Source organism: Dermacentor silvarum, chromosome 1, assembly GCF_013339745.2.
Source record: "Dermacentor silvarum isolate Dsil-2018 chromosome 1, BIME_Dsil_1.4, whole genome shotgun sequence".
NCBI lineage: Eukaryota > Metazoa > Arthropoda > Arachnida > Ixodida > Ixodidae > Dermacentor > Dermacentor silvarum.
Window position 1 is genome coordinate 346164426 of NC_051154.1, and position 25518 is coordinate 346189943.

General features: G+C 50.1%; 1 protein-coding gene across 1 annotated transcript in view; it reads right to left on the bottom strand.

Annotated features, from left to right (window-relative positions):
- Positions 1 to 685: 685 nt before the first annotated feature.
- LOC119437392 (glutathione hydrolase-like YwrD proenzyme) overlaps positions 686 to 25518 on the bottom strand; it is a 42464-nt gene continuing 17631 nt past the window's right edge. Inside the window, 6 exon segments of the mRNA XM_037704420.2 lie at positions 686 to 972; positions 8194 to 8214; positions 8216 to 8357; positions 9418 to 9824; positions 12711 to 12902; positions 20694 to 20820. Of these exon segments, the coding sequence (XP_037560348.2) occupies positions 703 to 972; positions 8194 to 8214; positions 8216 to 8357; positions 9418 to 9824; positions 12711 to 12902; positions 20694 to 20820 (1159 nt within the window). The 3' untranslated portion in view covers positions 686 to 702.

Consider the following 25518-nt stretch of genomic DNA (forward strand, 5'->3'; position numbering starts at 1 on the left):
TCCTTCGTTCTCGTAACAATATCTGTTAATAATCTTGAAAATGTTTGCGTCATTCTCGTCTCATTTTGTACGCTGACAATATTAAACTTTACCGTGAAATAGAATCAGCGCAGGATTGTGACTTCTTACAGGAAGATAGGAATTCTGTCATGGAGTGGTGTGCTTCCAGCTTTTTTCGTAATAATCCAACTAAGACAGTTGTTTCCTTTAGTCGCAAAATGTCCACTTTACTATGCAAATACTCACTTGATAACATTCCTCTAAAAATAGCGAGTTGTACAGTTACTTTCGTGCACTTAAGCACAAAAGTAACTGGAACGCGAATGCATTTCTGCGCAAAGTTCGGGAATTAATATCTCGAAATTGGTTTCATCTTGAGAATTTCTTCCAAGTGTATCCGCCTTGCGAACTGCACGGCTACAATTTGTAAGTTGCAATATGGGCCGTAAGGTAATTAGTTAGAAACTTAGTTTTTTTTGTTAATTAGTCGATGATGCATTTCCATTTTTTGTGCAAGTAATGTCCGTCTCTTCGAGTAGGCCACTTCATGAACTAGAATTGTGCTATATGCCACAAGCAACCTTTAAAGATTCTTGAAAGTGTTCGCTGAAGCACCCGGTATATTTAAAACGCATCCAATTTGCGGCTAACACCACTCGCCGCTTAAAAATTCTCAAGAGCCAAACAAGTCGTCCGACCTACTCACTCCGGCCTCAGGGTTCTGCCATCGCCGATGTACAGCCTGGGAGCGTCTAGCGCCGACTGTGGATCGAGGCCCCCCTCCGTCAAGGCGAGGAAGAGCTGCAGGTCGACCTGCGGCTGCGTGTATCCGCCCATGGTGCCTAGCGCGGCCAACCAGTTACCGCTCGCGGTGTCCGTCACCAGCACTGGCATCAGCGTGTGGTACGGCTTCTTGCAGGGGCCCGCACAGTTCGGGTGGCCCGCCAGGGTGCTGAATCCGCGGCCGCGGCACTGCGGTACGACAATGTCAACTCGATTAGACAGGCGCCTGCCCTGCTACATGCGAGGGGGAGAAAAAATACGCGAGAGAAACTCTTGCGCGGTGATTTCGGTGCACCACGACAGGACACCTGCCGGAGACCTCTTTCGTGCATGCAGTGCACACAGGTCCAATATTCTGTAACACCCAAGGCTGGGTCCCAGTTGTCCGTGCAAGGACTAAAAAGTGCGTAAACTCGAGCGCGTCCTGCACCGCGCCATGGCGTTCATGTGGCCACTTTTCGGGTAAAACTGAAAGCCGCACAGGACCTGCTATTTGTATACCACTCGATCCGACGAAACAAATCTGAAAGGTGAGTGTGTAATCATACTTATCGTATCAGACGTGTTTAAAAAATTAGATTCTACGTTTTTTTTTTAATACCACAACTACGATACGAGTATGAGGCCCACCGTAGCGGGGGACTATACAACGTGCACCCAATGCACGGTACACGGGCGCTCTTGCAGTGCGCCCCTAACCATATGCGGCCGCCGAGGCCGGGATTTGATCCCGCGCCCTCAGGCTTAGCAGTACTATGCCAAAGCCACTACGCCACCTCGGCGGGCAAGACGGAATTGAGACACTGCACGAAAAAGCTAGCTGCGCGTCGTTTCGTTCGCAGGTTCTGTCCAGATCAGTTGTCACTGCATGCAGGCTTCGAGACTAAAATGGCACAGCGCTACCCCTGTGATTTTGATATGACTTGTCCCTGTCTGCGCGCGTGGTTGAGCCGAAGAAATGAAAGGGCTGTTCAGGCAAGAAAAAAAAACCAAGAAACTTTTTTTAGGTATGCCACATTTAGGTATAAATTTCGATTCATCATTATCATCGGGGATGCACAGCTTGACATTTTCCATCAATTTATCATTGCGTATAGAGCAGTACAATGAAGTCCACAGCGCCCACACTGAACATGAGCCAGCTTTATGTGTACTTTCTTTTTTATTATTCTGAAACGAATTCATCTGAATTTGTGACATAAAAAGGGTCCACGATGTTCAATGCAGACATGCAGCTGTGTAGAAATCCTGACAGTGACTTGATATGAGTCCCTTCCCTTCACAGTGGCCCAGAAAGATATTTCAGCATTGTGTGTATTTGACGCCAAGGGGGAGAATGGCTAGGTGACCTTTTTTTTTTTTGACCAACGCTTTTATTATCGATCTCTCCAGCTGTTCAACGTTGTCGCGGTGCAGCAATTCACAGGCCTTTCGCTTTCGAAATCCTTACGTTCTTAGTCCCAAAATACTCAACTGCTACCACATGCATTCCCTGAAAACGTTTTCTGCAACAGGATTACAAAACAGCCCCCTTTCTCAGCTACCATGAGTTTTAGGCCAATCGAGTCCCAAAAGTTCCACAGCGGCCTTGTATTCATACATTTTCGCCTCTGTTCTTGGGTCTTATTCGGCACATCAACACATTCCGCCACGCACCTGGGGTGGTATTCTTCAAAAACATAACGAGGATAGATCTACCTATTCCCTACCCAACAAACTTGCTAGAATTTGCCCGGTGGTGAGAGATAAATCCGATGGAGCTAACAAAGAAAGAAATACGTGTGGTGTCAAGCATTGTACAGTGGGTGTTGTCTATTTCATTCCGATGACTTGTCGTTAATCTTATATTGGGCAGACTAGGCGGTGTTTACGCGTGAGATTTAAAAAAAAAAACATCAGCGGTCACTGCGGACCCATTTACCAGGGGCATATGTGACTAGTTTGGGTGTTCCCCCTATGTTTAGTGAGGCATCAGTCTTAAAGCAGTACAAATATCAGTTTACTAGAAAATTCGCGGGCATTATATCAGAAATAAAAGTTGTGTTCATAAGCATGACGTCGATCACCCTCTGTGACTGGGTTGGACTGGTTGAACATGAGGCGTTTATTTCATTTTTATTGCGATAGCAATTATATGGACACTTCAACCGGATTTCTGCCGTCTGCGTCGCCGTCGCCGTTGCCGTGAGGTTCCGTATAGATAAAATCTTCGCCGCGCGCCGTATGCCCGAGCGGAAGCGTGCGGGGACGCGCTCTATCACGGAACTCAATCTCCCACGCGCAAGCAAGGAAGCGGGAAGCCAGCGCCGGAGAGAGAGGGGGGGGGGGCACTTCTACTCTGCCAACAACCACGCTCATCGCTCGCCGGCACCGTCTGTTATCTCCACACGGCTCTGACCTATGTATGCGCTGTGCATTCGCTGCTCAGTTTCCGTTGAAGATATAAACCGCACGTACCTTCGCCCGCTGGGGCGTATGCGCTTGCTGCCAGCGTTGACAGTCGTTGTCTGCAGTCATTCAATGTGATCTATTCATGTTTGTGCGCGCTCAAACCACGCTTGTTCATTCAGTTAGTAATAGTCGGGCCACATTTTCCAACGCACGCTACACATGCAATGCTGCCCGGATCGGCAGTGCAGCGCTACAGGTGTGTCCCTTCGCACGCGCTGCCCACGGGAAGCGCTTCTCATCAACACCACCGTTTCACACGCACCTTCTCGTGGTCATCGAGTCTCTCTTCATGTCGGTCTACTTACGCCGCAGCACAGCTGCTGGCTTAATCAGATCATGTTTACTACAATTCATATTGCTACCAAAGCCGCTCACCTTACTTCGTATGGCATTGCTGTGTTGCTATCGCATTAATTGCTTCGCCCTTAGGGCAAAACTGCCCTAAGGGCGAAGCAATTTTTTTTTGTCATTTGTTTTCCGTCACATACTATAAATTTCTACGAATGGTAAAATATCTTCTTTTTACGCTTTTGTGGATACAAATTGTGTACGTATATATATATATATATATATATATATATATATATATATCCTCAAGAACGTTTACGTCGATACCATGCCGCCTTTTCCTCCACGCCCCTCCACCAAATCCCGGAAGAGAGAACAGACTCGGCGGTATGGCGATGATAAAAGGAACGCTCTAGATACGGCTGAGGTTTTTGAACCATAATTTTCTTTTGCCGCTGCCCCGCAACACATAACCATTGCCCGTAGCACCATATCTTGCAGAGCGACAATACATTCTTAAAATGCGTCAATGTGACAGAAAACGTCGCGAAGGGTGCATGATTCTCGTTAACGACAGATCCTCTCGTAGTCTAATTAATGTTATCAGCCACCTGCTTGCTTGTTTTTAGATGTCACAGTTGAAATCAAAGGCAACCAACATCGGTGTACGCAGCTCACGGCGTACTGTAAACAACCAACTTATGCATCACGTGTAACTTTTTCATCTTCGCCGAGAGCGTCATGTACTGTTACTGTGTACAGTCGCAATCTTTTTGAGGGTGAACACGGGAACGCGTGGCCTTCTGATCTCACAGCGCAGTTCAGCGGTGGCAACGGGAAGCATTGCTCATGCGCAGTGTGTCCGGCGTGCGCAAATTCTCCCGCCGCGCGCATTGCGTCACGTAAGCAAGTGCGTGTCGTCTGCTGCGCGCGTACCGCAATAAGGTAGCCGTACGGTTTGGGATTGGTGACGATGTTGAACTTCTCATTACGCTCCCCACGATGCATCAATAAACTTGAAAATATATGTAATGTTCTGTGGGAGTTCTCAAGATTATTGTTGATCTGTAGCCAGGCCACGCATGCTCATGACACTTGTGGGCGTACTTAAAAAGCGGCTTCCGTCTTTGAGGAGCGTATATATATTCTTGCACATTACCGCATCTGTCAGAGCAGCAACTGAATTTCAGCATGGCCCGCGTTCCTGAAGAAGATGGGTGGAAAATCGTACAATATTCGCTCAAGGGATATTCACAGCGCTCGATCCATCGGTGCTCTCGTGCACAGGCTGCTAAAGACCGTCAACAGGATTATTCAGGCTTTCAGCAAGGAATGTGGACTCTGTGATGCCCCACACAGGCGTCGACCAAAGGCAACGACAGAGGATGAAGACGCTCTTAAGGTAGCTGCTGTCGTCGAGAACCCGCTCCAGTCCGCGAGGCAAGTGCGGGAGCAGCTAGATGTGGACGCTTCCCTTGCTGCGGTCCGGCGACGCCTCCGAAGTGCTGGACTGCGAAATTCTGTAGCTGCACGAAAGCCAGTCGTCACTGCTTCGAATAAGAAGTCACGTCTCCAGTTTGCCGAAGCACACGCCTCGTGGATGGCAGATGACTGGGGCCGAGTGATCTTCTCGGATGAGTCGACTTTTACAACTCGCCAAGACCAACGGATGCGAGTTTGGCGAACCAGAGGCACACGGTAAGAAAATTTTCTTAATGCACGTTTCATTTTGCGAAGGATGGTCAAAAAAAAAATCACAGCATATCCACGGGGTGAATGATGATGAGTGGGCGAAGCTCCGGAGGGAATCATCGGATCTCCCGCTTAAGGGGACGCTAGCACAAACGCGTTAGAAACGTGCAGTACTCTCTAGTAAGGGGGAGCGGCCACAGCGTCTTACGCAGTCATTTACACATGCCGGAACGTGCACCGCGTTTGCCGACGCCATCACATGACTGCTGAGAGAGTATACCCCCCGTATTAATAAACGCTCCTCGACTTGAACTTGACTTGCCACCGCTTTGGGCAGCGCGTTCGAAACGCGTTGAAGGTAAGGCGGAGAGGCCACAGCGTCTTACACCAGCTTCTTACACGGGCCGTAACGCGCTAGCACAAACGCGTTAGAAACGCGCTATAAACGCGGCCTTTCGTTAATGTTGGGTATTTATTGCCATCGTGGTGCGTGTGTCTATGTGCGCTTCGTGGCGTAGTGGGCTAACGCCGCGCGCTCGGAAGCGAGGGGTCCCTGGTTCGATTCCGCGCTACGGACACAACTTCGGAATTTTTTTTCTCATTTTTCTCAGACTGGTTACACACTACTACTACGACGACGGGTACGGAACGGGTGCCGCTATAAGAAGCTTCGCTCCTAAAATACGATTTCCATGCAGTTACGAGCCAGGCAATGGGCAGGGAGTCGCCGCGAGTGGCCGAAACTGCGTGAACGTGTGGGGCGCGGTGTCAAGGCATGGTCTCGGGCCTCTGCATCGCATAGAAGGTGCCCTTTCATCGCTGCGATACTGCACAGAAATTTTGGACAATGTGTTGCTGCCCTACGCCCACAGCGTCTTTCCCGAAGCCGACTTTATGTTTCAACATGACCTGACGCCGGTTCACACGGCAAAAGTTGTCAAGGAACGTATAGAAAATCGCAGAATCAGCATGCATTCCTGGCCGACCAAAGGCGCTGACATGAACATCTGCGAAAATAAATGGGGGTACATCAAAGCAGCCATGGTGTGAAAACCTGTCCGCCCGACGACTGGGGACGAGCTGTGGGCAGCCGTTCGACAAGAATGGGAGGACCTTCGAGCGCATCATGACTTTGTGCCAGCGCTGTACGCGTCACCGCCCTCTAGGATGGCAGCAGTTATTTCCGCAAAGGGTTGTATGACAAAATACTAACATCATCAAAGAGAAAATTATTCCTGCTTACTAATGCTACTTCTAAACGGATCAATCTTTTGTTGAACTTGCACCAAATAAAAGTTCGGATGTTTGTGTTCCCTTGCCTGTTCGTTGTACGATAAGAACACAGCAGAAGGAAAACTGAACAAAGTGAAAAGTTGAAGTAATTACAATAACGCCAAGCATAAGAAGCACAACGTTCTGAATGAAAAGCATCAAAATCGTGGTTTTTGTCATAATTTGGTTTCTATTAAGGGGAAAAACTGCTAGCAGACGACACACGCGCGCTACGATGACGTAATGCGCACGAAAGGAGCCTACCCTCCCCGAGCATGCGCGCAGATATTGTGGCTGCCGTCTGACGGCGCTGGTGACATAGAAAGCCTAAAGCCCCTATATTTATAAAAGTAGCGCCATTCTTAGATCTTGCCGCCACCGCGCTCACCCCGGCGCTTCCTCCTCGCCCTCTCTTAGCCGCCTCCTATCGCCCCAGCCTCCTCCGCTCCCCCATTGGCCAATCCGTGTCACGTGGAAGTTCGCGTCGCGCTTTTGTATATTTTTTTTTTCTTTCCAGCGCGCTCCGACTGCCATTCTCGGGCCTGTGCGACGAAAGTGCTGTACGCACAAACGGATCAAACGTGTTATGGACAAAAACTTCGTTGTGATGGCATGCTGCTGCGCCTTAAGTTGCCGCAACTGACAAGGCGAGGGCAAAAGGCTTTTTTTGTTTACCATCCGGCGTGCGCAAACGCTTGCTGCACACTTGATATTTGCGCCGTCTCGCATCGTCGCGTTGCTACTTCCAAAACGGCATTATTAAGACCAGTTACTGACTGACGAAGCAAAATCGCGCCTCAAGAACGTCTCCGCAGGGCGCGATCGAAGTTTTCCTCGGATTTCCTCTGGTAGCGCGTTAGCTGTCGTCTGCCACGGCAGGCCCGACGCAGGCGGCGCCACTGTCGATATCGCGCCTCGATCGCGCTGGTCACGCCGAGCGCGATAGTGGAACGGAGGAGGAGGGAAGTGGATGGCGCTACTTTTATAAATATAGGGGCTTTAAGAAAGCCACGCGCTCCCGTGTTCACCCTCAAAAAGATTGCGACTGTACGTCAAACATCCTGCCCGAGAAAAAAACTGCCAGCACAGGACACCGTGACGTGCGTAAGACGTTCCCCTAAACACTGTCATCAGGGTTGGTTTTCTCCGGCAATCACAAAATCATCGCAAGAAGCTCACGGTGGGGCAAATTTTTAATGCGTTGGTGCGCTTATCACCTTCCGGAGCATATGAAGCAATACGGAGAATATATTGTCACGTGATCGTGACGTGGAAGCACGCAAAATCCAAGCTGTTAAAAAAGATCGAACTCTTTATTGGGCAAAATAACTTACTTTACAAGAGCGGTGAACACAATCGTCGGTCGTCGACAAAAAAAAAAACTGATCAGTGGCGAAACGCGTCGGCTTTTATAAATGAGTCATCGAAGGTTCCAGAGTAATCCCTGATGCCCCCTGTCTTCCAGAAAGTACTATAGACAATTCGCGTCGCTCATACAATCAGATTCCAAAAGCGTCGGTCACAACAAACAACGGATAAAAGCATCGATAACGTTCCAGAAACTTGATTCCGATACATGCAGGCGCATCCTGCGCCGAGCGATAACGTTTAACGTTTGTTAGCCGGTGGAAAGCGGTCGCCGGTGAAAGATAAACAAGTACACGTGTCAATATACACGAAAGGTGAAATGGCTTGATAAGAGCTTACATGAACTGCGAATCCGTAAGGCCTCAACGATGGCGCATCCGAAGCCGAGAAAGTTGCTGTTGATGAACGCGCAGGCATTGCCTCGTTCGTCGGCGGTCACCAGGAAGACTGTGTGCGACTGCTCCGGAGCGTTCGGCAGCCCCGCATCGCTCCACTGCCTGGCCCTGCGGAAAATAACATCGACGACGTGGTCGAAGCGGCGAGTAGGGCGCCAGAATGACAGAGATTGGCGCACGATTAGGTGTTAGCACTTCAGCCGCTCAGAGCTGCGTTTCTGGGTGGTTACTTGAACAGAATTGTGGCAGCTGGCTCACTGGTATTTTCGCAGCGTGAATTCGTATTTAAAGCAACAAGTTCAGAAGCACTAGGCCAATTTGTAGGCCACTCACACAGGACACACGATACAAAACATAGGACCAAATCACTTGGCAGAAAGGTCGAAGCAAAGGGGCGATGTACGGTGGTTAACCGCACGTGCACGTTTGGAGCAGCTGCAGGGAGTTCTCTTCATATTACAGTTAAGCTGTTATTTCGACTAAATAAAAAAGTGGCGGAGAACGTCCGCTACAATTACACTGTCCGGACAAGATGCGCCGCAAAGGCCGCGAGCCCATAAATCTAAGTATCCGAGCGCTTTTTGCACTTCGTTCCCATCGGAATGTAGCCACAGCGGCCGGGCCCTGAAACTTGCGACTTTGTGCTCGGCAGCACGACGCCATAGCCACCGAGCAACAACGGTCGGTCATTAAAGAAACAACCGATCAGTGTTCATTCTGGTCATTGACACATGCATTTTAATATTAGCCAGGATCACGATTATGAGGCACACCGTAGAGGGGGACTCCTGGTTGATTTTGACCCCCTGGGGTTCTTTACCGTCCGCCTAAATCTAGAATTACACGAGCGCTTTCATCTCCATCAAAGTACGGCCGCCGCGGCACGGATCCAACCAGAGACCTCGACCTCAGCAGTGCAAAGCCATAGCCGCTGCGATAGCGTGGCGGGTAGCCACGTGCAGTGGCCATGTCTGAACTGATCGTCAGGTTTAATTAAATGCTAAGTAACGTTCAAAATTTTAATTTAAACGGATGCATGCAGTTCCGAGCTTTCAGATAATGATGCATCGTATGTGTCACTGCACTTTTGCGCTTTATCAAACAAAGCAGGTTATTTACCGTATAGTGGCCGCCGAATGTCAGCTATACTTTGCCCGTTTGTGCTCACCGCTCGATGTCCACGTGGCGGCTCTTGGCGTGCTCCTTGGAAGCCATCCTGCCGTCCCGCGCCGGTCCCCCGTCGGCCACCCAACCGAGGCCGTCCGCTAGCGCCAGCCGCAGAGCCTCGACAAGCAGGTGCGCGTAGGTGCTTTGTTCCCTGTCGCGCAGCTCGAAACTCTCGAGGATGTTGAGCGCCTCGAGAAGCACGCTGCCGTGGCTGGGAAATGGCACCGTGTGCACTCGAGCCCCGCGATACGTAGTGCTCACGGGTACCACCAGGCCGTCGCCGCTCTCCGCCGGGTGTCGGAGGAGGTCGGCTGCTTCCAGAACGCCTCCCGCTTGCTGGACGGCTGCCGCCACTGCATCGGCTACGGGTCCCTTGTAGAAGGCATCCGTGCCGTCTTGGCCCAGTCGCTGCGTGCGCCGGGGCGTCAGGTATGCTTCGATGTGCGTCGTGTTGTTCCGATGCGTGCCGATGGATTCAAAACGCAAGAAATTACCCCACCAACTGCGAATGCTTTTGGAGCACGGAATTCTCGAAAATGTCCAAATCTCGTTACAGCCAATGCATCCGCTCTCCAATTGAAGCGTGCAGTGTATACTCGCTCATAAGACGACCGCTCCGCTCACCTAAATACCAGGTCGTCAGAGTGAAAGTCGCGTACAATATTTTCACGAATTGTGTGCTTCAAAAAGTATTGCGGTCAGTTGTATATGCTATATTTAAATATAGGTGCATGTCAGAAACAGCAAAAAAGTTCTGGAGATGTTAACTATAACGGTGTCTCTGTAATATGGCATATCTTTTATTGCGACAGCAACTATATGGACACTCCAAGCGCATTTCTGCCGTTGGCGTCGCCTTCGCCGAATGTCCAGTATAAAGTACAAACACGATAACACCGTCGCCACACGCCGCACGCTGTATGTGCGAGTGAAAGCTTGCGAGGGTCAGCCGACGATCGCGGCTCAGTCTCGCGCGCGCGAGGGAGGAAGGTGAGGCAGAAGTGCGGCGGCTTCTGTGGCGCGCGAGGCATGGGGGGGCGGGGGGGGGGGGGGGGTGAGGAGGGCTTCTACTGCGGCGGCTGCGCTTACGGCGCGGCGCCGTATCTCGAAAGCGATCTGCGACGTGGAGGAGGTGCGCGCCTGCGCGGGCCGAATCGTCAAAGCGATCTGCGATGTGGACAAAGTATGCCACGCCGAGTGCCGGTAGCTTCGTATGCGCGGTGCTTTCGGCGTGTAGTACGTGTTGAAGCGAGACAGCGCGAAGGTCAATTCGCTCGCTGCTGCTGCCGTGAATCCACACTCCTTGTTCTCCGCGCATCGAGCGCGATGTGTTCATGTTTACATGTGCGCGCGTAACACCGTGCTTGTTAATTTAGTGAGTAAGTGTCACAAACGAGCGCGTAATCCAAGCGCGCGCCGCGTGTCACGCAAGCCAGCGAAAGAACACGCCGGCCCCGCGGCAACTTCAACAGAGGGGGAGAGCGCATACGCCTCAAACAGCGACGCGAACAACGGCGCCGAAACGTCTAGAAGAGCCTCGATGAAGCGATGTTAACCGGAGGGAGAGAGAGAGAGAGGACACGCGCGCGCCGAGACACCTTCTCACCCGGCGAGCCGAAAGAGATAACTACAGCGTGAGCGTGCGCCAACAGCATGAGTCATCATCACCCCCCCCCCCCTTGACAAAGCTCCGACAGCAGCGGTCGAAGGTACGAGAAAAGACGAGAAGCTTCCCAAGATTTGGCCATGCTACGAGATCACGACTCCGATAGGAAGGTTCCAGAACGCCTGTGGAAGCTATATAACCGCTGTGCGAGAATCAGAGTGGGGAGTTCAGGGAGTTCAGTCCGCACCGGTGAAGTGATGTAACGTGAAGACCGAGCGTCTGCGGAAGAAGGGGATTCCCCGACAATCTAGTCGATGAGTTCATCGAGCATCTGCATTTCCGGAAGAAGTTCCTTCTTCGAGATTTGCCCCGAGTTAGGCCGAGATCGTCTAACTCCAAGACCAACCAGCACGGGTGAATACGAGTGGACACTTAGTGTTCCTTTTTATTTTGTACTTTACGTGTTGGACTCTTAGTGTTTGTCGTGAATTATTTTCTTGTGTTTGTTAATACCCATCTGATTTGTATTGTTTTGTGTCTAGCCTAAGTGTGCAAGTGTGTGTGTTACTGCCTTGTGTGAAGAATATATTTTGTTGTGTTTTGACAACTCTGGGCTCTGACTCGGTCTTTGGACAGCAACCGGCGTTCGCTGGCGCACCAGAGGGCCCACCTTTAATTGTCTTTGCTTTCGTGGGATTATTTTCGGAAGCTGATAAGTCGGCTTTGGAATTTGTTCCGGCGTCTGCGCCTCGTTCACCGGGGTCTGTGACAGTAAGCAAATGTTTGCAAGCTTATACGGCCGATAAAACTAATATCCTTACTTCGTAGAGCTGTCTACTAATTTGCTGTCGCAACCGATGCTTTGACTTTCGGGCGAAACTGCGACTCCCCCCCCCCCTACATTTTCAAGTTTTTTTTTCCTTTTTCCCTTTTCAAATAAATTGTACGGCTGGAAGTTCAGAGCTTGCCCCTGTCCCTTCGTGTTTCTGCTCTGTTTCACCATCGATAGCTACCCATTCTCTCTAGAATTGTAGCGATTTGGGCCTGTTGGTTGTATATCGGAAATAGTTTGAAGCGCAAGTACACAGACACAAAAGAGCATATGAGACACAGACGAGCGCTCGTCTGTGTCTCATGTGCTCTTTTGTGTCTGTATTTGCGCTTCAAACTATTTCCATTCTCTCTAGCTGTCCAAGTGGCCTAAGACACCGTGACGTCAGTCAGCGAAAAAATGCGGAATATCAACAAGCCGAACAACGTTCTTTCCAATCGGATATCTATAGGAATTAATTCTGTCGATCGATCGCTCCCGTCGCTGCACTCGGGAGCGAAGCTTTTTAACCACGCGCAATTTCACCCAAAGGTAACCATGCATGCGACCCCTGATTCCAATGCGGACACCGCTTGAGGGCAAAGAGTTGTTCGGTGAACGGGTCATCTGTGTTGGTATCTTGATCACTTTTGTTTGGATTCTTACAGCATTTACGTCATAATCTAAACGACCTTCATTGATTGCAGATTCTCCCTACGCAACCATTCGTGATGGCACCAGAGCAGTGTACTAAAAAAAATCTACGTTGAAACTATCGCCGTTGACACCAGTTTACGCGCAGTACGTGAGCTGTGGTTGAACGTGAATGTCACCATTGGCGACCCCTTAGTGCAGCTGTATTCACCGATGCACTCACCTCGAGCAAGTCGGCGAGGGGCTCGTTTCGCAGCACCTGTCCCGCCCAGGGTGTGGGTAAGAAGTAGCGCCCCCCCACCAGGGCACCCAACTTGGATTCGTAGGTGGCCCAGTGGGCCGCGTTCACCACTCCCACCGGGAAGCCACGACGGGCAAGTCGCACGGCCGGTACCAGGACCTCGCGCATGGACACCTGCGCGTGCACAGAAACTTCCTCCGGTGAAGAAAGATTAACTACAACGGAGCACAGGGGACTCCTTCACATATGCTGATTGTGCCCAATCTGAGTAAGCGACCCCCCCCCCCCCCATACTTGTTGCAGCGCGAAAAGACACAGACGAGACACTCAGGAAGACCACTGACTCACGACTGAAGTTTTTAGTGGAAAAATTAAAGAACACGAAAGTATACAAGAAACTCTAAAAAATGCGCAAGAAAGAACACAAACACAAACATTCATTCAACGTAACAATAGCATGTACAGTGAGTGCACGTGCTAAGCTAATAATATTGTTTGTCCAATTTAAAAAAAAAAGAAAGAGCGATGTCTGACTGACGCATGGGTCGCCAATTTTTTAAAATGTGAAGAGCTTCGATGATTTCGCCATGTGATTGACCCCTGTGTTGAACAAAAAAAAAACATGTATCTACAAGCAAGGGTGAACATTTGCAACATTGTGAAGCTAGGTGCGATCCAGTGCACTTCTTTCATGACTCAATATGTTTTTTTTTAATCGAGCATGAGGAGCACCTGCCGCTCTGTCCCACATATGATTACTCATTTAGCTCCACATGTAACTGGAACTTGATGCACAATATTTGGATTCGCACTGTCGCACATGTTGCTGTTCACCAATGTTTGTAGATACAGATGTTCTTTCAAAACATAGAAGTCAATCAACTTGCACAATCACGAATCTATCCACAATGAAATAATCGGGGACGCATGCCTCAGCCAGGCTTCGATTTCCTTATCGAACGAACAATGATTAATTGCTTTACCCATGCGCTCGCCCTACATGATATGATTGTTTCTGTTGGTGTTTTTTTTCTCACGCTTTCTTCTTCTTTAACGTTGCCAATGAAGGTGAGGGCGCCTCGAGTTTTTGCTGTGGTGTTGCAATCACTTATACTCGTACATATTGTAACGAGCATACAAGAAGCAGCTGGAAAGAAGAGGAGGACGAAGTGCTTCCAGGCCAGATTGTGCGGTCACCATCATCCATCTCCTGTAAATAAAGTCATTTCTGCATAACTCTCCGTAACAGTTGTGGTGGAGGTGCTGGGTAAAAGCACCTCATTCACATGTATTTCACCATTTCCACAGAAGCGCCGCAGTGTTGAAGAAAATCTATGCCGAGAATTACATCGTGCGAACAGCGGGCAAGGACAAAAAACTCCGACACAAACACTTTCCCAGCCAACGTAACACTTACAGCGCAAACATCGAGGGGGTGGAGCCACTCGCCGCCCACTCCAAGAAAGGTAACGGCATCGTCCCATGAAAACCTAACTTTGTGGCCTAGGCGGTTCTTGAAAGCGAGGCTCATGACAGACACATTCGCACCAGTATCAACTAAAGCAATGGTCGGCAATCCGTTAACTAGCACATTCACTTTGTTTTTGATCATCACAGCAGGCAGAGGCATTTCATCCAAAGACTGTCCGGCGACCTCACCTCCATCGGCCGCGGATGCTAGTTTCCCGGCGGGGGCGAAGATGCACGGCGCCGAGGGGACGGAGAACGACGAGGACGGTTAATTGGTGGTGTCAGGCTGCGGTCAGACGCTGGCGAATCGCTGCGCCTGATCTCGCGCGAGAAACGGACCGTGGGAAGTGAACTGGTCCATGTGTCATACGATGTACGGGTTCCAGGTGGCGAGAACATCGGCGGTGTCCTTCGTGACTGACGGCGTTGGCGACAGTAGCGAGCTGTGTGTCCCGTGGAACCGCAGCTGTAGCACACGGGAGGGTCACGGTTCACTGTATACTCTTCAAAACCAATGCTTGCTCTCCATGGGCGGTAAGCGAGTTCGTTCTCTTTTGGGTAACTCGCCACCGGTGTTCGCTGGGATCGGTTGTATCGATCGTAATTGGGGTCCTGGTAGTAGGGTCGACGTTGCTCTGGTCGCGTCCCGGCATCATAAGTCACGGGGCCTTGGCGATAATACCGTGGCTCTGCCCATCGTGATCGAGCGTCAGATGGAGCGCCGCTTTCGTAGACAAGTGGTGGCTGTCGAGGCGGGAGTCCATAATCCGCTGGATATTCGGAGAAGGATGAAACGGTTGTTTCAACAACTGGGGACGAGTATGGGTGATAAGTATCGCGGTGAGTCACTTGTGAGTGCAGGCTGAGCTCTTCTCGAACTATTTGACGGATTGTTGAAGCAAGATCGAGTGACTGGTCGTTATCTATGCTTGCAAAGGTCGTAAAGTTGGCTAATCTGCCAAACTTCGGCGTACCGCGCCTCGTCTTAAGCTGCTCGAACGTGCGGCAGTGCCGGATGACGTCGGCGACGGAGGCCAGGTTGTCTTTAGCGATCAGAAAGCTATAAACGTCCTCGGCGATTCCTTTTAGGATGTGCCCGACTTTGTTTTCCTCGGACGTGCCAGAGTCCACCATCCTGCAGAGTTTTAGGACTTCCTCAATGTAGTTCATGCATGTTTCGGCCGGCACTTGCGCGCGTTGTGAAAGCGTCTGCTCTGCCCTTTTCTTTTTCGTCACGGAGTCACCGAAGCGCTCTTTGATTTGCAAAACAAATCTTTCCCATGTTGTGAATGTCTCCTCGTTGTTATCAAACCACACCAACGCGGTATCCGTAAGAAAGAACACAACGTTGGAACGCTGAGAAGTGTTATTCCACTTGTTGTAGGCGCTCACCCGTTTGTAATGGATGAGCCATTCATCGACGTCTTCGCCCGGCTTTCCGGCGAAGGGACGTGCATCTCGTAGTTGCTGGACAGAACCGGCACAGGCTGGGACAGGCCGTTGCTCTTCCGCGTCGCGGGACTTCTCCAACTCCGCTGGGTTCGGTGGAAGTCCAGCAAGGCGGCGGCTTCGACGAAGAACGTGTGGTATAATCTCCGTCTTCGGGTGTCGATTACCCAGCACGTTCCACCACAACTGTTACGGAGAGTTGTGCACAAATGACTTTATTTACAGGAGATGGATGCATGGTGACCGCACAATCAGGCCTAGAAGCACTTCGTCCTCCTCTTCTTTCGAACTGCTTCTTGTATGCTCGTTACATTCCCCAACAATATTCCCCCACATTCTCTTACAATAAAAGATTCAGTCGTGAGCAGAGGCGGGCCAATATGCCCTCTCATTTTCCTCCCTCAGCACAAAAAGCTTTACCCGCACTCCCTCATACTCACGCTGAAACGGTTACCATCCTTCTCTTACCTTCCGCTTTCTACAATTTCTAATAAACCATTTGCTCGACCAGCAAGCTTAGTTTACAACACTGATTGTTTAGTGCCATTCCTATTGACACGTATACATGTTTATCTTTCACCGGTGGCCGCTTTCCACCGGCTAACAAATGTTAGACGTTATCGCTCGGCGCAGGACGCGCCTGAATCGGAAGTTTCTAGAACGTTATCGATGCTTCTTTCCGTTGCCTGTTTTCACCGACGCTTATGTTATCTGATTGTATGACCGACGCGAATTGTCTAGAACTTTCTGGAAGACACGCGGGCATCAGGGATTAATCTGGAACCTTCGATGACTCAGGTATAAAAGCCGACGCGTGTCGCCGCTGATCAGATTTTCGACGATCGCCGACTGTGTTCGCCGCTATCGTTGTGCTTTGAGTGTAGCTTGCTTTTGTGGGCACAGGTTCGCCCAATAAATAACCAGTTTCGTCATACACAGTTTTACCATAGAGAAAGAAATTCAACAAGAGGGGACACTCGGCAAAAACTGGCAACAGGAAACACGTCACCATACGTCAAGCTATACTTTTGACACCGAACGTTAGCTGCCGCGAGCATCGAAAAAAAAAAGAAAGTGAACTTAAGTTAACAGCCATTGATTTATTTTTTAAATTCTTTGCCGCGAAAACTAAAACGTTTTGCGTATAAATGAACTTAAGCTTTGCGACTTCTTTTCCTAGCCTTACCTAGCCACAGGTCAATGACGCGCCAGATACATGCGTCATCCGCCAGACAGTCCCTCGAAGCCAGCGAGTGCGGCCGCGCGCGCGTTTGAGCGCTCGCCCGCGGCGACCCGTCTGTCTCCTTTTTTTTCTTTTTTAAATGTAACCTGGTTTATTGGGCTCTCGGCGTATTCTTGCGTTCCTTCTGCACTGGGACAAGGCACCACTGCACTATTGGACTACGGCAAGGTGAGAAATTTGGTTTCACAGTCTACGACGCATTTAGGCTTACGGCACGGGACCGAGACTTAAGACGCAGTTAGCGAAAAACACCTCGGCCGTCCGGGCGCAGTTAATTTGAGTTAATGAATCATGCTGGGACATGTTTCCGAAGCTTCCTAGGGGATTATTGTAACTTATTTCGGTTCTGTTGAGGCACACTGGCCGCGCAGCGTGCTGTGACGCAGTTAGCGAGAACCAACTCGGTCGTAGTGCGCAGTGTAGTGCATCTTACTAGAAGTTTGTGCCGCTTTCTCTGACGCCAGACATTACTGAAGAGTAATTTCGTTACTTTCGGGGGGACTTTTGAGGCACGCTAGCCGCACAGCGCGCTGTGACGCAGTTAGGGCTCTGTTATACTCCGACGTAACGTCGACGCGCGCGCACGCTGGGCACAGCGACGCTACGCTAGCAAAACGCGAGCACTCTATACTCTGACGCGCGGCGCGACCGACGCGACCAGCGTCCGTCGGCGCGGCCCGGCGGCAGCCGGCGCGAAATGCAGCATGCTGCATTTCGCGCCGACGACGTTACCCAGACTGCACCGCGTCCGTGTTTCTTTCTACGCGGCGCTCACTTTCCGCACTCTGCTCTGCTCTACTGAGCATGCGCTGCTTTGGCTCCGGCCGCTGCGTCGGGCCGCGTCGCGTTGGACTATAGGGCAGGCGGATTTGCGCCTGGCGTGGCCTCGCCGACGTGACGCGACGAAACAAACGCCGGCGCGCGCGCGCGTTGTGAACGTCGGAGTATAACAGAGCCTTTAGCGATAAGCAGCTCGGCCGTGGTGATAAAGTTAGTTTGGCGTGTAATGAATCTTATAGAGGGTCAAGTTTGTGACGTTTTTTGTGGCCCCGCAACAACATATACCTTCTTTCGGTACTCACGCCTGTTGAAAACTCGATGGGCGATTGCCAAGAGTGATAACATGGGAGTGTGCTGCTGGCGCCGGCAGAACGCGCGAAAGATAACGCCGAGGAACATATCCCACTTGTAATTCGAAAATTCCGTCTTCTAAAGGACTGAAAACAGGCTTTGCACCCACGCATTTGTCTTGAGTGCCTGTTGCGTCCGTCTCTGTGTATGTCACGTACCGTCGCATAACCTGAGGCCAAGTTTTGAAAACGCGAAGTCGCCCGCGTATTTGTGGTGCCAAAGTGCAGGAAATAATGCCCGGAAAGGGGGGAACGCTTGGAAATCAGATGTTTTCATATTGACACGTATACGTTTTTCATTGACACGTATTGACCGGTGAAAGATCAACATGTATACGTGTCAATATATGTTTGGGATGAGTCGGGTATTTTCTACGTCATGTATTTAAAAGCGAATTGCTTTTGTTTGTAATGCCGCCCATTCACCGCTTTCGCACGTTTCGCCTCTACACGCAGTATTCCTATATCTAAATACCAAAATGACTCATGCTTGTAACATGCTGTTACGTGCTTGCAAATGTAACATGCTTGTAATTTGCTTTTTTTCAGCTGGTGCCGTCCGGTGGAGCTTCGTACAGGAACTACTGCCTTACCTGCTGGTGTCACAACGTTGGATGAACGCACAAAAAGCGCGGAACGAGCTTTTATATAGAGCAAAATAAATATTTCCTCATTGCACAAAAGGTCTTGCGTCTACTTTGTGAAATTGCACGTGGCACAGATTCGATGGGACTTTACGAGATCGTTCGCAATCATTTTTACTAAATAATAAACCGATTCTGCACGAAGAGCAAAAAAAAAGTAAAATAAAAGGAGGGGGGGTCGCAGCCGGCGTGCTAGCTTGCTTTCAAAATACGCGCGCCCAAAACCGAAACCGGAAATGATGTAAGTGATCGACACCCACCGCTTGGCGCGCTGCAGTCAATTCGGCCGCTGGGCCCTATGGGAGTGTCCCCTCTTGTTGAATTCCTTTCTCTATGGTTTTACGACTGTTTGCTTCACCGTCACTATACTACGTGATACTATTGTCAAAGCGTGCCACACTGCTTTGCTTTTAGGCGCTTGACCCTAGGTCGGCAAAATAAACGGAACTTATTCAAACTCACAAATTATATTTCTTACTTAGAGCTCACTCGGACTCAGACTCGCGAAAATTCTACTCAGCCGCGCTCACTCACTCAGACCCAGAAAAGTCTTCCTGGCCCACAGATCTCACAAACTAAGACTTTCTCTTGAATTGAACATATCGGTGACAAAAATACCTTCATACCAGGCATTAGTAATATAGAGGGTGTTTCAGTGAACATTGAAAATTTTTAACGGGTGCCTGTGGAAGATAGCACAATTCTAGTTCATGAGCTGGTCTATACTCCAAGAGGCGGACATTACTTGCACAAAAATTGAAATGCATAATTGACTAATTACAAAACTTCAATATTTAAGTTTTTAAGTTATTACTGACAAAACGGCGTTTCATGCATTGAAGCACAAAAGTAACGGAACGCCAATGCATTTCTCCGCAAGGTTCGGGAATCAGCATCTCGAAACTGGTATCCTGAGAATTCGTTCCAAGTGGATCCTGAATCCACGTGGAACGTGAACCTGAATGTTTACTGTAAATAAATTCACTCGACTGTCGTTGCCATGCGCGAGCTTACGAATAAAACGAGTTTTGGTTGTAATGCAGACGAGATGTTCTTCATCTTCATGTTTCCTTTAGTTCATAGTCAACAAACACTATCAGTGCCCGAAAATCCCTAAACTAAAATTTTTGTCCATTAGAGCAAGAAAAGGTAAATTCCAGGATGTTTACTTCGGATAAGTGAGTGCAATGCACCGGTGGTGATTAGCTAAAAAAAATATACTCGCTGTCACTCCTACCACTCTCGTTGCCGCTTTCAGCCGCTACAGCTTTCATTAAGGTTAGCTACAGCTAACATCAACGGCCATTTATGACTTTAGTCAGTTAAAAATGGGCTTCGAGGTGCATCTGCGCTAGAGAGACTTCCTGCCAGCGCACTTCACCACTTTAGACTTCGAACCCACCGCGCATACAATCTGAGTTAATTTTCTGTAGTTCAACAATATGACTCGCCTTCTCATTTAACCGCTCATCGTCACCGCACTCACCCTCGCCGCCCTCACAACGTCCGCACTAACTCACCTCATCCTCACCAATCTTCCCCGAAGGCAATCCTCACATCACCACGTGAGGGGGGAGGTGTCAGATGAGCGTGAGGAAGGTCCTCGTGAGGGCGCCCATGTCTGACCGTGAGTCAGCCTTCGTCCCGTGTCTCATCTATACGTGCATTCGTGCGACATGTATGTTACCTTACCAGATCGCCCAACTATCTATCCCGCTGCTAAACGTATTGGGGGTGTATATGCTAGAAAAATGAAGTTATATATGCGGGACGTGCAGTTACTACCGCAGAAGGAGTTGCCAATATTAATTTGTTCCTAGTGCAGGCAGGTGAAAACGAACAAAACATTTTCGCAGATCTGCATTCGTGAAGGTAAATGCACAAGATTCGTGACGTTGTCTACCATTACAGTGGTAATACGCGTAACCCAGGTTAGATCTAGCTAAGGTGGCAGCTTTCGTCGAATGATGCCGTAATAATTTCTCGCTATGAGTTCGAGCAACGCGCACGGTGAAGGAGAACAGGATACCCGTCCGCTGCCACAGTGGCGCAGAGTGTCGAACCAGCCCTTGACGGCACCAGGAACGGTGGCCTCCATGCCAGTGTTAGCGCCGGCTGCGAACAGCTCCCGTGTCAAGGCTGCAGGGCTGCGACCACTGCGTGAACACACCAAAAACTTCACGTTAAAATTAAACTTTTGGGTTTTACGTGTCAAAACCAATCTATATGTACAGAGGGGTCCACTGTTAAAGGGAACACCGGAGCGCGTGGCGTCTGCTTGGCGCCACCGTCGGTCGGAGGCCGCAACGAGTGTCGCGCAGGCGCAGTGAGTGCTGTGGGCGGTGCTCTTTCGTCGTCTGCTACGACAGCTGTCCTGCTTCGGATCGTCGCGAAGCAAGCAGCTCACGTAATTCGTGTTTGAACGCAGCCACTTTCCTTCCAGCTGGAAGGAAAGTGATTGGATTGATGTATAATCAGATAAATGCCCTTAACATGAGCAGCAATGACCGTGCCGTTATTTGTTCGCCTTCTCGTTTCATAAAAACTTTCCCGCCTCAAAAAATGTTTCCTGTGCACGTCGATTCCCATGATTCAACGATAACTCGTGTGATAGCTCTTTATAAATTAACATGCTCGTAAAAGGCGCTAGTGAATTCTTTGTGCAGCCTACGCACGGCAGCGACTCGAATATGCAGTAGTACAAATCAGATGGGCACTACACACGGAGAAGTATTCTCTAATATAGCTGTGCCACAAAGAGACATCTGCAAAAAAATTATGTTTATCTTGTCACCTGAAACGGCAAAAATACCTGCTTGTTAATATTGTCACGGCTCACTGGAGACAAGAGCGGTATTTAATTGAGGCAAAGAGGACAAAGCGCTCAGTTCAAACTTCTTCTCTAGCACCTCGCAAGCTCGAGGTCGTCGTCTTTGTCGTCAGCATGGTTGGGCACAGATAGCGTCGCGGCATTTGCCCCCTCCATAAGGAGCATCGATCCGATGCTCGGCGGGTAGCACCCGGTGATCAGCAAACCAGAGAGCACCCATGTCATTCAGAAAAATAAGGTTTCATGCGCACCACGTGCACAGTCTCAGGCAGGTTCATACGGCGCCTCGAGCAGGATGGGCTGTCAGGAACAACTTCATAGTTGACGTCGCTAAGGCGTCGTAGAACCTCGTATGGTCCGAAGTATCGGCGTAGAAGTTTCTCCGCGAGGCCCCGGCGGCGTACTGGAGTCCAAACCCAGACTCTTTGGCCGGGATGGTAGACGACGCATCGATGGTGTTGATTGTAACGTCGGGCATCTCGCTCTTGCTGGCCAGTTATGCGAACGCGCGCGAGCTGTCTTGCTTCTTCGGCGCGCGCTGTAAAATCTGCGGCGTCAGTCTCGGAATCGCTGGAATCATGAGGCAGCATAGCATCCAGCATTGTAGTCACTTCTCGACCGTGGAGGAGACTGAATGGTGTCATTTTTGTTGTTTCTTGCCGAGCCGTGTTATAAGCAAACGTGACGTAGGGTAATATTTGGTCCCAGTTCTTGTGGTCCACATCGACATACATGCACAGCATGTCTGCGAGAGTCTTGTTGAGGCGCTCCGTAAGTCCATTACTCTGCGGATGATAGGCTGTCGTCCTTCTATGTGCCGTGCCACTGAGCGTTAGTACAGTTCGCAAAAGTTCAGCCGTGAACATGGTTCCCCTGTCGGTTACGATGACCGCTGGAGCACCGTGCCTCAGGACGACGTTTTCAATGAAGAACTGTGCGGCCTCGGCTGCTGTGCTGCTCGGAAGTGCCTTGGTTTCTGCATATCGCGTAAGGTAGTCTGTCGCAACTATGATCCACTTATTTCCGGCGGCAGATATTGGGAATGGGCCCAAAAGGTCCATCCCAATTTGTGCAAACGCCGTTTACGGCACTGGAACAGGATGTAATAGTCCGGCAGGTTTCGCAGGTGGTACTTTTCGTCGCTGGCAGTCAAGGCACGTTCGAACGTAGTGCTTCACCTGTGCTGCAAGTCGTACTTCTCTTTGATCCGCGCTAATGTTCTTGTGTACCCTAGGTGGCCTGAGGTAGCTTCATCGTGACAGGCCTGCAATATTTCATTGCGGAGAGTTTTAGGGACGACTAGTAGATATCTGTTCCCTGTTGAAGAGAAGTTCTTTCTAAAAAGAACACTGTTGCGTATGCAGAATGATGACAGGTCCCTTGAGAACAATCCAGGCTTGTTTGTGGTGCGGCCTTCTAAGAAATCAATTACAGAAGCGAGCTCCTGGTCCTCTTGTTGTTGAGAGATGGTGGCCGCATCAACAACTCCTAAAAAGCCTGTGGATTCGTCATCATCTCCGCCTGACGACTCGATCGGCGATCTGGAAAGGCAGTCAGCATCTAAGTGCTGCCTTCCCGATTTATAGACCGCTAACATGTCGTACTCTTGAAGCCGTAGGGCCCAGCGTGCCAAACGTGCAGATGGATCTTTCATGTTGGTCAACCAACAGAGAGAATGGTGGTCACTTATGACTTGAAATGGGCGGCCGTATATGTACGAGCGGAACTTGGTATCTGCCCATACTACAGCCAAGCATTCCTTCTCTGTGGTGGAGTAGTTCGATTCGGCACGTGACAGTGTTCTACTCGCGTAAGCGATGACTCGCTCAGCGCCGTCTTGCCGCTGAACAAGGACGGCGCCTAGATCCACGTTGCTGGCATCGGTGTGGATCATTGTGGGCGCATCCACGTCAAAGTGGGCAAGAACAGGTGGAGTTTGTAGACGGTGCTGCAACTCGTTAAATGCCGCCTCCTGCTCCTCGCCCCACACAAACGCGACATCTTCTCTGGTTAGGCAGGTCAGCGGTGAGGCGATGCGTGCAAAACCCGCAATAAATCGCCGGTAATATGCGCATAGGCCCAGGAAGCGTCTGACTGCCTTCTTGTCCGTAGGCCTTGAATACTTTGCGACAGCTGCGATTTTCTCAGGATAAGGTCTGACCCCTGTGTGGCTTACAACGTGGCCCAAAAACTGCAGTTCTTCATAGCCAAAGTGACACTTTTCAGGTTTTAAAGTAAGCCCAGCGGACCGTATGGCTTGAAGAACTAACCGTAGCCGTCTGAGATGTTCATCAAATGTGGCAGAATAAACAATCACATCGTCTAGGTACACTAAGCAAGTGTTCCACTTAAGGTCTGAGAGAGCGGTATCCATTAGCCTTTGAAACGTGGCTGGGGCGGAGCACAAACCAAAAGGGAGAACTTTGAATTCATAGAGCCCATCAGGCGTCACAAAAGCACTCTTTTCGCGATCCCATTCATCGACCTCTATTTGCCAGTACCCACTCTTTAAGTCCATTGACGAGAAGTACCGAGCATGCCGTAGCCTGTCGAGGGAATCGTCGATGCGTGGTAAGGGTACACGTCTTTTTTCGTAATCCGATTGAGCTTGCGATAATCGATACAAAACCGCAGGCTACCATCCTTCTTCTTAACGAGTACCACGGGTGACGCCCAAGGGCTTTTTGACGGCTGGATGACATCATCTTCTAGCATTTTCTTGACTTGCTGCTGTATTGCTTCACGCTCTTCTCAGCCACGCGATACGGATGCTGCCGGATGGGTATTGCTGTTTCCTCCGTAATAATGCGGTGTTTCATCAGTGGTGTTTGACGCACTCGGGACGTTGTAGAGAAGCAGTCCTTAAAATGGTCAAGCAGTTCCCTGAGACTTTGTTTCTGTTGCGGCGCTAAACCTGGGTCAACGTCGACGACGGGTGCATGTGGCATCGTATCGGTGGTTGATTCCTCTTTGACAGCAAAGCAGTATTGAACGTGGTCAATTTCGTCAAAGTATGCCACAGCGGTGCCTTTACTGATGTGCCGGCGTTCATTAGTAAAATTTGTCAGTAGTACCTCTGTGCGACCACCCATTAGGCTGACGATACCCCGAGCGATAGCAACACCTTGATGGAACAGAAGTGCAGTTAATTGTTCGGCTGCACCGTCCTTGTTAAACTGTTCTCCGCAACTGACGGAGACAAGACTGCATGATAGTGGTTGTATGCAGACGTCGTCGTCGGCGACACGTAACGATGTACGTTGGCGCTCGTCGTCGTGGCTCGTGTCTATACTATTCGATAAGGTTATCTCGCCATCCCGTATGTTAACCACGGCGCCGTACTCCCGCAAGAAGTCCATTCCAAGGATGAGTGATCTGCAGCACTCTTTTAAAATCATAAAAGAGGCGACAAAAGCTGCATTTCCTATCAGGAGTCGTGCAGTACATTTTCCTGTAGGTGTCATTATCTGGCCCCGGCATTTCGAATATGAGGGCCCGTCCATTGCGCTTTGACTTTCTTAAGCCGGTCTGCCAACTGCTCACTCATTATCGAAAAGTCTGCGCCAGTATCAACTAAAGCTGTCACGTCGTGTCCATCAATCGTTAAGAGTAGGTCGGCACTCACATATTCGTCGGTGTTCCGTTTCTCCGGGTTGCTCTGCTCCTTGCTCAGTAATAATGGGGGATTTTCGGCGGTTCGACGACTTGCAACCTTCCCCCCGGAGGTCGCCGATTTCAGTTTCCCCGCCGTGGGCTTGGAGAGCGGCCTCTTACCACGTCGGCGAAACTGCGACGGTTCGGCGAATAGCGTAACGGAGACGGCGAGCGCGACCGGAGATTAGCTGAGCTGCCTTGTTTCCGAGTGATACTGTCGTCGAAGCGTGGATTTCTCTCTGGAAACTGTCGCGGAGTAGCAGGTGACATTTCCTGGATGCCACCCTGGCGATGAGGGCAAAAACGATAAATGTGCCCTAGTTCGCCACAGTGAAAACACAATGGTCGGCGATCAGCAGTGCGCCAAGCG